This window comes from Papaver somniferum, chromosome 9 (assembly GCF_003573695.1).
Source record: "Papaver somniferum cultivar HN1 chromosome 9, ASM357369v1, whole genome shotgun sequence".
In the NCBI taxonomy this organism is placed as follows: domain Eukaryota; kingdom Viridiplantae; phylum Streptophyta; class Magnoliopsida; order Ranunculales; family Papaveraceae; genus Papaver; species Papaver somniferum.
In genome coordinates, this window is record NC_039366.1 from 141,382,286 (window position 1) to 141,395,900 (window position 13,615).

The window sequence follows — 13,615 nt, forward strand, 5'->3', positions numbered from 1 at the left end:
TTCAAATTTATCAAAAATATTAGAAAGGATGCTAGTTTTTTGGAGTTTTTGATTTAATTGAGTTGACATGTGCTGAAGGTTTTTAATCCTTGCTTCCTTGGCGATGTAGTCTGCAGCTAGGGGTGAGCAAAAAGTCCGGAACCACGGATTTCATCTGTATCCATCCGCAAAATTACGGGTGAAATCCAATCCGCAAGATCTATAGGCCGGACACGGGTAGGATTCTTAAATCCGCATTTTCAACGGTTTGGTTGCGGTTGGACTTCGCAATCCGCGGATTCACCTGCACCGTAGGATACAAAGAAATTTTGATATCTTATTGATGTCGAACTTGTTTCCTTGATCTTTCGTCTTCTCAGCCGCAATATAACCAGGGATCAATCACTACCAAAGATATCTTGATCTTTCCCTCCACCAAATATTCAAATCTAAATTAGGAGAAATCAAGTTAACTCTTATTGTATATGCAACCTAATAGAATCCACTGACACACAAATATTGTATGAAATGAAATAAAGCTTACAAGTCAGACCATTTCAAAATATGATCATAGGTAATCTAATGGTGCCTTATAGAATAACTCTGATCAAACAAAGGACTTTGCTGCTGCTGCCTTGTTCGTAACACTCACCTTTGAATTTCAAGCAAAGGACAAATTATTTCCCATACCAAGAGACGAAGAGAATGTTCTGCAATAGTTCAAGAATAGAAGTAGAGAGAGAGAGCTACAATTTCAAACTTACTGAAAACCAAAATCCTTTTCTTTGTTTTACTTTTTTTCTTTTGACCAAATTCGTGGTTAATCCGCATCCGTCCCATATCATCCGCGGATTACGGTTTGATTTTTCATATCCGCAACTTTAACGGATTGGATGAGGATGACCCCTAATCCGCAACCGGCCGTCCGTTGCACACCACTGCAGCAGAATTATACCTTCTAACAATATATTTTACCTCTGCTTGGAAGATCATTCAGAAAAATTCTAGCTTCTTATAAAGTGTTTTCAGCTTCCCAAGAACAATCTTTGCTTACCTTATTGATGTTGTCCACCAAGTCTTTGAAGTCGGTGACAATTGAGACGCTTAACAATATATTTTCTCTTAACCAATCCGAACCTGCTGATGGTTATGTTCTCTTAACCACTTGATAGTTATGTTTTGTTTTTGGGCTGCCTTTTGTAAACTTGTATACCCTTATTCGATTGGAAACTGTCTTTTTCTCTAATTGGTTTTGTCTTTCACCGAATACAACAAATTTTATTTCACTGAATCACCGTTAAGTGAAAGCTAAAGATTGGTTAATTTTGTTTAATCTGTATTCAACGTATAGCCAACACTAACAGGTATCAAGATTCAAGAGACACGGACCTCACTTAATAAGAAGGAATAAACTGGTCCTGGTATAATTCAAAAAGTAAATTTTACTATTGATGAACCCCCAAATCAGCTCACTCAGTTACTGTTTACTAAAAGTTAGAGATCCTTTTGTACAAAGGTCTGAATCAGTGTGCACCAATTTTGAAACTAGGGTTCTGCAAATTCTTAAGAAAAACCTGATTGCACCAGTCTTGAAATCAATGCTCAATTTAACTTCTTGCAGCCTAAACAAGCTCTACAAAAATCAAAATTCTTATCACAGATCAGATGAAAGTTTAGGCTCCCTTTTCCTTGAAATACACACAACCACATTATGAATGAAAGACTATACCATAAATGACCACATTTTTACCCATCTTCAGATTCTGCAAAATACTAAATAACTGGAAAGACAAACAAGTAACTCTTAAAGTAAGTATTGAATCAATATAATGTCCTTACCCATCATACAGAAATGAGGGGAAAATCACACTTTCCACTTGTGAGGCTACAAAAGATCAAATATGTGCATTTAATATACTACTGTCAAGATACAAATGTAGTACCTGGTCCCGTAATCGCAGTATTTTACGCTTTAATTTAATTCCCACATCAGCCTTCCTCTCCAAACTCCTTTGTGAATCTCTCATGCACGTCTAGGTCCTTTTTGCTCACTGTCGGCCTCTGTCTCGCTAGTACTTTATCGAAATCTGTTCTTTGAATTGGCGGAGGAACGATCTACAGTCGGCGTTGAGACAAGAATTATCACATTTAAAAGCATCAATAACAGTCCTAACTTAGGTAATCAACATATCAGAGTCTAGTTCTGGCTCTACATGTACTTAAAGCGTGACCATTCCCAAATATTCATACCTGTGAGGCAAGGCCTTGTGCATCAAGTTCTTGCATTGTAGTCTGAATGGCTCCAGGTTGCTTTGGGCCACATGGGATCCACATGTTATCGTTCTTATAAAAGAACATCGCATCCTGAGTTTTGCGTACGGGTTCAAACAGGACATCTTTGACCTGTTAAAGACGTCAGAAGACAATGAGTCTTCCATTTCAGAACAAGTCTGAGAAGAGGGTATAGTTCTAAGCAGTAAATCTAATAAAGGTGTCCACTTACAGAAACTGCAATATCAGAACCAGAGAAACCATCTGTTTTGCGAGCTAGGGCCTCGAAGTCACTTTCAGTCAAATTATGGGGGGTATCTCCAAGATGCACCTGCCCATAACAAACAAATCCGAAGGAGAAGGTAACTAAATTACAGTCGGAATGTTAAAATGCTACAAAGAGAATTTTTCTCAGAGAAACTGCATTAACTACCAGAGTTTACGGGACAGCATCAGAAATATCAACTATGGTTACCTTGAACATGTGTTGTCTGGCCTTCAAATCAGGAAGAGGGATGTAAATCCTCTTGTCAAATCGCCTACGAATGGCCTGTCACTCATCACATTAGCCATAAATATGCAAGATAGATGAGTTTGTGAATCCAAGTGAATGAGCTCGAGTTTTCCCATATTTTACCTGGTCCAGCGAATAAGGTGTATTTGTGGCTGCAAGAACGAGAACTTTCTCATCATTGTTTCCAACACCCTGAAATTTGCAATGCGACATGTCTGACGTTATTAAACTGAGATGTGTGTTGGAGTCAATTTTGAGGTACAACCACATTCTTAAGAACAAGGAGTGAGCAATAAGATGATAAGCTGTTGTCAGTGGTGAAAATCACGTCAATCACTAAATGTCAGCTTGGGTCATGTAAAATGACTGATATTAAATTAACTGCCACAAACTCCCAAGCGGACGGACAGTCACATAATTAGGTCAGGCCCAACAACTTAACTTGTATATTAAACTAGAAAGGAGTTAATATTTCAAAAATTAGTATCACAAATACCTGCATCTGTACAAGAAGTTCTGTTTTGATTCGCCGAGAAGCTTCACTCTCATTTCCCTCCCCGCGCTGGCCACATAAAGAATCAATTTCATCGATGAAAATGATGGAGGGAGCACTGTCACGAGCCATCTGGAAAAGGTTGGAAACAAGCTTCTCACTTTCACCCATCCACTTTGAGACCAGGTCAGATGAAGAAATACTGCATAATTTAGCAATAGATCCACGTCAATGAGTCTTTGACAAATTTTAAGAAAATGGTAACAAAATCAGAATAAAACTTTAGAAAGTGCTTTGTGGCCTGCGGACTAAATCTCAAGATCTTAAGTAAGTTGATTCGTCCATGACAACGTGCATGACATAAAAACAGCACTAATTGGTGATCTTAATAGATACAGAACCTGAAAAAGGTTGAGTCTGCTTCTGTCGCAACAGCCTTAGCTAGATAAGATTTACCAGTTCCTGGTGGACCATACAGAAGGAAAGCTCTCCAAGGTCGTCTCTTCCCTGAAGAGAAATTAAGCAAATGTTACTGACATCAAAATAAAATCATCATTGATGCTGAACTTCCAATCCTGTAAGGACATTAGAAAAGATGGGAACTGAAAAGATCCTTTTCATGAAGTTCTACTTCATTCGACATCTTTTTCACGCCAGATAGTAAACGATTATTAATCACCACATGTGTTTGCATTGTCTAAACTCAGTCGGGCATTTACTTCTAGTACAGCAGAACTCATAATATTTTGATCAAACATGTAAGGACAAGATACTAAGAGCTCTATTTTAGTCAGAATGACAGAACTCCTTCCTTCATAACTATATCTTCCATGCAAACTGAACCAACTCAGAACTAAGACATTCTTAAATAGACCCAACATTTCTAAAACTATAGCTTAAGCAAACAGAAAAAAATAATGCACATCAATTATGTAGTAATACTAACCAGTAAAAAACTGTGGAAATTTAACTGGTAAGATCACTGCCTCCTGTAGCGCCTGTTTGGCACTCTCAAGCCCAGCAACATCATTCCACTTAACATTCGGTTTCTCCCTAATGATCGCAGAATTAAGACCTGCTCTAAGTTTTGTTTGCTCCTCATCTCCACCTTCCCCTCCATCCTTAGGTTTAGTCTTCGATTTTGTAGCAACAGCAGCATCACCATTAGAAATAGGACCTGTACCTCCATCGTGTAACAAGGATTGAATCTCCTCAGCTCTTCTCAGATACTCTGTGAATTTCTGAGTTATTGTTTCTTTAACCTTAGGATTCTTCTCATACTTCAGATGGGTCCTAAAGTATTCTAAAGCATTCATATATAATTGAAAAGCTTTAGCATGATTCCCTTCGTTATCTTCTTTTACAGCTTGTCTTGCGTATTCTATTCCCTGTTCCTTAAAATTGCTATACATCGTTCAATTCAATCTTGATAAAATTACATAAACCCTAGAATTGATCCAAAAATAATCAAAATTCTAATGAGAATCAAGGATGTAACAGACCTTTAAATTTCTCTGTAATCAAGATGAATAGTTAGTGATCCGCTTGATATTCAATTTCTTTTTTTCTCCTCGTCTTTTTTTCTCCTCGTTAGAGTTTGAGATGGAAAAACCTGTTGGAGATAAGAAAACCCCTAGCAGAAGTAAAAGCGGAAGAAGAAGAATTAATCAAGGGTTTCTTAGATGAGGAGGAGTATTAATAATTAATGAGTCCAAGAGAAAGAGTTTTGGCCGCATAAAAATTCTTCTGCGATACAGACGCGCCTAAAATGATCATGTGTGCGCGTCGGACTCGTGACCGATATTTGGACGTGAGCGTTTCCGCGTTAAGCACATCAGCGACATCACATGCGTATTTCCTAAACTTAATTTCAATACAGACGCTTGTTAGGAATACTTGATTATTTTCGTGTAGGTATTTATTTTTACACAAATTTGTCATTTACCAACAATTTATTAGCGTCATTGAGAAATTACATTCATAATATATCTATAGAATAAGAAAATGTTGTCTCTGTCTCGGGATAGATCGGTCGTCCAAAAGGGGTGGGACAAATCCGTACGTCGATTGATGGCTCGGCACTTTAACCATGTCTCTGCCCGTCTAAACATCTATGGCCGGGCTAAATTTAATCAACACTCTCGCAGCCTCGCTATCTCCATAAACAGATTTCCAACCTAAAAGGGATTCCCAAATTAACTGATCACTAATTGAGTAATAAGAAAACGTTGCCTCTGTCTCGAGATAGATCGGTCGTCCAAAAGGGGTGGGACAAATCCGTACGTCGATTGATGGCTCAACACTTTAACCATGTCTATGACCGTCTAAACATCTATGGTCGGGCTAAAATTTAATCAACACTCTCGCAGCCTCGCCATCTCCATAAACAGATTCCCAACCTAAAAGGGATTTCCAAATTAACTGATAACTAATTGAGTAAACAACCAGATTCCTAGCTAGCTTAAAACAGATTTCTAACCTAGCATCAAATTATAATTCTTATAAGTTTTAACAACTCATACACTGGATATCTGTTCATAGAGGTCAAAGCACATACACAGATAATTATATCGAGATTGCGGTTATGATCCTAAAGTATCTATTACTCCTGGAATGGTATACCAATCCCTCGTGCATACAGTGTTGTGATACAAATCCCTCTTTTGGTTTGCAGGTATGTATGGGAGTGTCACGCTGATGCAGCATTCGCTATTTCCGAGGGTGAACGGAGTGAACGGTGGGACAAATCTGAGCGTTCATTCCTTGTTCTCCTTATTTATCTAGGTTTTCCATCGTGTCTGCCACCTCTTTCCTTATTTTGAATTCTTTCTTCTCAAAATTCATGCAAACATAAGTACCCTCTTCGAACCCTATACTTTTCGGAAAAACACAGGCCTTAAATTGTTGGAAAAAACGGGGTTTTGTTTTGTAAAACCAAATGTGCATGGAATATGATTTTATCCCTAGACCTATTGCCCACTAATTATTTTTTCATGTGAATAGATAAAACAATAGTCCCACATAAACTAAAATCTAAAGAGTTTTAGACTTAAATACCATAGAATTGGCTAAAGGGCATGGCCCTTTGGGTCAACACACTTTTGTGTGAGGGAGAAGACCTAGACTAGGGCAAGGTTGCCTTTCCCGTACGCGCGGTGCTTCGCACCGAAGCACGCCGCCGTCCGTCGGGTCGGGGTCGGGTTCAGGTGTGGGTGTGGGTTCAATAAGATCCTATCTTTTTACTGAAATTTTCATTCGTGCTTTCCGCACATGTAGAAGAATCTCTTAGCCTTTTGTTTGTACGTGTTTTGTCACACATATGAAGAATCTCACTCTGTTTTTTGTCTGACACGCGTGCTTTGACTGACAAAAGCATAAGTCTTATCACTGCTTTTCATTTCAACTTTTGTCAGAAGTCAGATACTGTTTTGTCTGTTGCTTTTCAGCTTTTGTCAGAAGTCACAAAATGTTTTTGACTGTTGTTTTTCTTTTCAGCTTTAGTCAGAAGTCGGAAAATGTTTTTATACGCATGGGAATCTTTCTTTGTTAGTAACGGGTGAATTTTTGACTGACTATAAAAGGAGTTGTTAAGCTCAGTTAAAACATACAACAGAGAAGAAGTAGCTTCTTCCTCTCTTATTATACTCTGCTACTATTTTAGTTTCTCTGTAACTATTTCATTTTCTTCTTAAATCTCTGAAATGCTCTTAGAGTACCTTCTTTGTATGCTACATTGAGGGGTACTATCAGTAGTTGTATCCTGGAGGTGACTCGCCAACTGCTATAGCATCTCAGAGGAGTAGCAGGCGATATTGCCTTTAGGTCAGCGTATCTCATACGTGCCTCTACTAGTTCCTGCTACAATTATCTATGCATCTCCATGAACATCAGTCAAGCGTTGGTTTTGAGCTAAGTATTTTTTCCTCTATTATTACGATTGTTGTTACATTTTCTCCAAAAATCTAAAGGCAATATCCTTCATTACTATATTTTTGCTGTAACAACATGGGAAAGAGTACTGTAGATAAACCCCCAAAGTTTAGTAGGAAAGAATTTAAACGATGACAGTCCAAAATGTTATTCTTCTTAAAAGACCAAAGGTTAGATGAAGTTGCCTTAGAAAGACCCTCGAGAAGGCTTCATGACCGTGGTTATGAAGATAGACTGGATAGGTGGACTAGGAAGAATTACATGTGCAAAAACCATATTCTTAACTGTCTGGATGACTCCTTGTACGACTTTTATAATGCAAAAGAAAATTTTACTGCTTTTGATTTATGGGAAGCCCTGGAAGAAAAATATCTTGTTGAGGCTGCTGGAAGCAAGAAGTTCTTGGTGGCTAGGTTCCTGGAATATAAGACGACTGATGAAAAGCCTGTAGTAGAACAATTCATCGAACTCCAGCTAATCATCAAAGAAATTCTTGCTGAAGGCATGCATATTGATGAAGCTCTACAAGTATCTGCAGTGATTGAAAATCTTCCACCCTCATGGAACGAAGAGGAGGCTGCGACACAAGAATCGTGAAATCACCATGATAGAGCTGGGAAAAAAGATCTAAGTTGAAGAACTACTATGCTGCAAGGACAAGAGGCTGATGCTGAGCAAAGACATGTACAATAAAGCTCATGTCCTAAATGATAATGCTGCAACAAAGAAAGAGAATGATGGAAAATCTACATCCAGCAAAAATAGTAACAAACGTAAAAAACGTCGTAACTCCAAAGGTAACCATCTTAAACCAAAGGGTGGTGTCTCCAAAAACACCATCAAAGGTGACTGCTATAACTGTGGTAAGACCGGTCATATGGACAAAGACTGTAGGGCGCCTAAAAAGACCAAAAATGATCCTAAACAAAAAAATAAGGCAAACATAGTAGATAATTCTGGATATTTTACTGGCATGGTGTCTGAAGTCAACCTTGTCTCAAATGTGACCAATGTGAGAGACTGGTGGTTAGATTCTGGAGCCACCAGGCATGTCTGCAAGTTCAAAAATGCTTTCTCCTCCTATGACAAAGTAGGAGACAATGAGAAATTGTTTATGGGTAACTCTTCCACCGCGAAAGTGGTGGGAAAAGGAAAGGTTGAATTGAAGCTCACTTCAGGAAAAACTCTCGCATTTAATGACGTGTATCAAGTCCCGGACATATGCAAGAATCTTATCTCAGAAACCATCTTACTTGGTAAAGGTTTTAAATTTGTAGCTGAGTCTAACAAAGTTGTAATTTCTAAGGGTGGTGACTTCGTAGGAAAAGGTTATGTCACTGAAAACATGATTAAGCTTAGTGTACTTTCTTTCAACTTGAATGTTAATGCATCTTCTTCTGCTTATGTTTGTGACTCCTCACATGTATGACATGATAAACTAGGACATGTTAATTTCAAATCCATTGAAAGACTTGCTAATTTAGGCTGCATTCCTAAAATAAACATTGACAGAGGTCATAAATGTGAAATTTGTGTTGAATCTAAATATGCAAGAAAACCCTTTAACAAAAAGGTTGAACGTAGTACAAATCCCCTAGAACTAATCCACTCGGATTTAGGAGATTTGAAATCAACACCAACTAGAGGTGGTAAAAAATGGTACATCACTTTTATCGATGATTACTTACGATACTGTCAGGTTTATTTTCTTAGAAGTAAAGATGAAGCCTTAGACGCTTTCAAATTATATAAACTTGAAGTAGAAAAAAACCAAAGAGGTGCTACAATTAAAACTCTTAGGTCAGACCGAGGCGGTGAGTATGTGATACCTATAGGAGAATTTTGCAAACTTAATAGCATCATTCATAAAACTACTGCACCTTCTTCACCTGAGTCGAATGGAGTAGCTGAAAGAAAAAACCGAACACTCATAGATATGGTGAACGCTATGTTAGCTAGTTCATGGCTACCTACGAACTTGTGGGGGGAAGCAATTCTCCCTGCTTGTTATATCTTGAACCGAGTTCCATTTAAGAAATCTGACAAAACTTCATATGAGTTATGGATAGGTAGACAACCTTTCTATGCATTCTTTAAAGTGTGGGGGTGTTTGGCCAAGGTGGCCATTCCTCGCTCCAAGAAAACCAAAATAGGACCTAAAACTGTGGATTGTGTTTTCCTAAGCTATCCTGAGAACACTAGTGCTTATAGGTTCATGGTCATTGGTCAGAACACCATAATGGAATCTAGAGATGCAATGTTTTTTGAACACATTTTTCCTTTAGGGTCTGGACCTCGCCAAAGGGTCCACGATGACCTCTCAGATGTTCCTTCAACTAGTCAGCCCCCGTATCTAGATGATGAGACCGAACCTAGAAGAAGTAAGAGGGTTAGAACCGAGAAAAGTTTCGGTCCAGATTTTGTGACTCTTACTGTAGAGTCTGAACCCAAAACCTATAAGGAAGCTATGACTTCTCCGGAAGCTCCCTTCTGGGAAGAAGCTTCGCTTAATGAGTCGGATTCCATTCAACAAAACGAAACTTGGGAGCTTGTAAACTTACCTCCTGGTAGTAAAACCATAGGTTGCAAGTGGGTCTTCAAAAGGAAGCTTAGAACAGATGGAACTATAGAAACACAAAGCTAGGTTGGTAGCTAAGGGCTATAGACAACAGGAAGGATTATATTTCTTTGATACCTATTCACCGGTCACAAGAATCACTTCTATTAGGATGCTGATTGCTATTGCTTCTATTTATGATTTGCATATACATCATATGGATGTTAAAACTGCATTTTTATATGGTGAATTGAATGAAGAAATTTATATGGACCAACCTGAAGGTTTTGTTGTGAAAGGGTTTGAAGACAAAGTATGCAAATTGAATAAATCTCTGTATGGTTTAAAACAAGCACCTAAACAGTGGCATGAAAAATTTGATCATGTAATGATATCTAATGACTTCAAGGTTAATGAATCTGATAAATGTGTTTACATTAAATCTGTGAATAATTCTCATGTTATTGTGTGCCTGTATGTGATGATATGCTCATATTAGGCAGTAACCTTGATATTATTAATACCACTAAAAGCATGCTTAACGAAAATTTTGACATGAAAGACTTAGGCCCCGCAGATGTAATCTTAGGGATGAAAATCAGAAAGACGTCTGATGGATATAGTCTTAGTCAATCTCATTATGCTGAAACTGTACTTAAGAGATTTAATCATGAAAATGCTAAACATGTATCTACTCCTTATGATCCCAATTATAACTTGAAAAAGAAAAAGGGTGAGGGAATTTCTCAACTTGAGTATTCTCGCATTATTGGCAGTCTTATGTATTTGATGAACTGCACAAGACCTGACATTGCTTACACTATGAGTAGATTGAGCAGGTACACTTGCAACCCTGGGCAGGATCACTGGAATGCTCTCTACAGAGTTCTACGGTACCTGAGAGGAACTTCAAACTATTTCTTAAGTTTTGGGAAGTATCCTGCTGTGCTAGAAGGATATTGTGATGCTAACTGGATATCAGGCTCAGATGAGTGAAAATCCACTAGTGGGTACATCTTCACACTTGGAGGTGCGTCTGTGTCATGGAAGTCTTCCAAACAAACTTGTATAGCTCGATCCACCATGGAGTCTGAGTTTATAGCCTTGGAGAAAGCTGGAGAGGAAGCTGAATGGATACGAGGTTTCCTGGGAGGAATTCCACTCTGGCCCAACCTGTGTCTTCAATCGCAATCCACTGTGACAGTCAAGCTGCTATTAGTTGCGCAAAGAATAGTGTATACAACGGAAAGTCTATACATCTACAAAGAAGACACAAGACAGTGAAACAACTACTCTCCACTGGTATCATCTCTATAGACTTTGTGAGGTCTAAAGAGAATATTGCAGATCCTTTGACGAAGGGATTATCTAGAGAGGTAGTCTCATAAAATAAATCGCCATGAGGGATACTCAACCTTGTGAATGGAGCTCCAAGATCAAGGTTCAATGAGACAACTAATTTTTGGTGATGTCGGGACAACACTATCTTAGTCCCTCCGTATGGTGTAACTGTGTGGTAGTGCTACCTGCATGATTTAGGATGATCCGTTGAGATCTTAATGAGTACCATGGCTTTGCTTAAAGCGGGATGTGGCAGGACACTCTTAATGGACTCAAGTATGTGGATGTTGGAAGTGGGGCCGCTTCCTATGAGAATTTGAGCTGATTCTCTAGAGACATTCATTAAGTCCGGGATTTAGCCCACTGCCAAAACGAGCACAACGACAAGAGATTAGCATCTTTTCTTTGAGACATCAGGCGTGGTTGTTATTTATGAATTGCATTCACTGTTGGCGGTTCAAGACATTGTGTTCACCGTTTCAACAAGCAGTTCCGGTAACCTCTCACTAAGTTAAGGTTCAATCTCTGGGACACCTTAGCCTATTTTTGATGTATTCTGTTTTCTCGTATTTTCGTCGACATGTTTTATCATTCATGTGGGGGATTGTTGGAAAAAACGGGATTTTATTTTGTAAAACCAAATGTGCATGGACTTTGATTTGATCCCTAGACCTATTGCCCACTAATTGTTTTTTCATGTGAATAGATAAACCAATAGTCCCACATAGACTAAAATCTAAAGAATTTTAGACTTAAATACCATAGAATTGGCTAAAGGGCATGGCCCTTTGGGTCAACACACTTTTGTGTGAGGGAGAAGACCTAGACTAGGGCAAGGTTGCCTTTCCCGTACGCGCGGTGCTTCGCACCGAAGCACGCCGCCGTCCGTCGGGTCGGGGTCGGGTTCAGGTGTTGGGTGTGGGTTCAATAAGATCCTATCTTTTTACTGAAATTTTCATTCGTGCTTTCCACACATGTAGATGAATCTCTTAGCCTTTTGTTTGTACGTGTTTTGTCACACATATGAAGAATCTCACTCTGTTTTTTGTCTGACACGCGTGCTTTGGCTGACAAAAGCATAAGTCTTATCACTGCTTTTCATTTCAACTTTTGTCAGAAGTCAGATACTGTTTTGTGTGTTGCTTTTCAGCTTTTGTCAGAAGTCAGAAAATGTTTTTGACTGTTGTTTTTCTTTTCAGCTTTAGTCAGAAGTCAGAAAATGTTTTTATACGCATGAGAATCTTTCTTTGTTAGTAACGGGTGAATTTTTGATTGACTATAAAAGGAGTTGTTAAGCTCAGTTTTAAAACATACAACAGAGAAGAAGTAGCTTCTTCCTCTCTTATTATTCTCTGCTACTGTTTTAGTTTTTCTGTAACTATTTCATTTTCTTCTTAAATCTCTGCCAAGCTCTTAGAGTACCTTCTTTGTATGCTACATTGAGGGGTATTATCAGTAGTTGTATCCTGGAGGTGACTCGCAACTGCTATAGCATCTCAGAGGAGTAGCAGGCAATATTGCCTTTAGGTCAGCGTATCTCATACGTGCCTCTACTAGTTCCTGCTACAATTATCTATGCATCTCCATGAACATCAATCAAGCGTTGGTTTTGAGCTAAGTATTTTTTTCTCTATTATTACGATTGTTGTTACATTTTCTCCAAAATAAATATGGCAAGTTAGCCCGCTGTTTTCATCGAACTCTTCATCGAACTCTAGATGTTTTCATGTCCAACGGCTAAACCTTGCTGCCACGGTGATACAATTTGGTAGAGTTTGAATTTAGCATATGCGGTGAATGATGCCGCTCAAGTTGGGTCATTGCAGTTGAGAACGAGTGAGAGAAATCGCAGAGTATCGCAGAATATGGCAGAGTATTGCCACTGCTGCCGTCGACGATAAACGGAGATTTAAGAAGAACACTAGAACCTATACGGAGATATAAAGCGAACACCAGAACCTATAATAACCCAGCGGAGAGTGAGAAAACAAAACGAAATCAACACGAACTAGGTCCAAAAACGATGAACGAAAAATAGAATAAATGAAATTCATCTGATAGAGAATGAAATGAAAACGGAGATGCATCTTTTGAACGCCAACCTCTAACAACAGCACAAAGGGTTTCATATGCACATAAACATGACTTATACCACTATTTGTCTTTTTGAATGAGTTCTTCTTTTACAACAATTAATGTTTCCCACTTCCGTTTTCAAGTTTCATCACCCAATGGATTAATTAATGGTGGAGGAAATACATCTTCTATGAATGGTTACAACTTCGTATTTTTGTTTCAGGAGGTTGAGGTTCTAATCTTATCATTGTAATGAGTAGCGGAGTAAGTGCGCCATACGCGGAGTCTGAATGGCCATGAATCCATAATCGCGATCTTGACCTTCTAAGAAGTAAGAAAATCTGCATAGAATGAAGTAGTTTTGGTGGTCGTATTTGTGGTGATAATGGCGATTGGGGATTCTTGCATGGCTATCAGGAAGTTGGAAGAAGAAGCCGCTGATCTAAGCATAAAC

General features: G+C 38.6%; 1 protein-coding gene across 2 annotated transcripts; it reads right to left on the minus strand.

The window, feature by feature from the left end:
* Positions 1-436: 436 nt before the first annotated feature.
* Positions 437-4,992, minus strand: LOC113309943 (protein SUPPRESSOR OF K(+) TRANSPORT GROWTH DEFECT 1-like). Of its 2 annotated transcripts, XM_026558458.1 has the most exons (9): positions 4,760-4,992; positions 4,204-4,645; positions 3,659-3,764; positions 3,261-3,459; positions 2,888-2,956; positions 2,726-2,800; positions 2,483-2,581; positions 2,230-2,382; positions 437-2,094 (listed from the first exon to the last, which is right to left on the minus strand). In XM_026558458.1, the coding sequence occupies exons 2-9, from the start codon at positions 4,571-4,573 to the stop codon at positions 1,969-1,971; spliced, it is 1,197 nt and encodes a 398-aa protein (XP_026414243.1). In that variant the 5' UTR covers positions 4,574-4,645; positions 4,760-4,992; the 3' UTR covers positions 437-1,968. The 2 variants fall into 2 exon arrangements, with proteins under 2 accessions (XP_026414243.1, XP_026414241.1); XM_026558456.1 differs by having other exon boundaries at positions 4,204-4,992.
* Between the last annotated feature and the right edge of the window lie 8,623 nt (positions 4,993-13,615).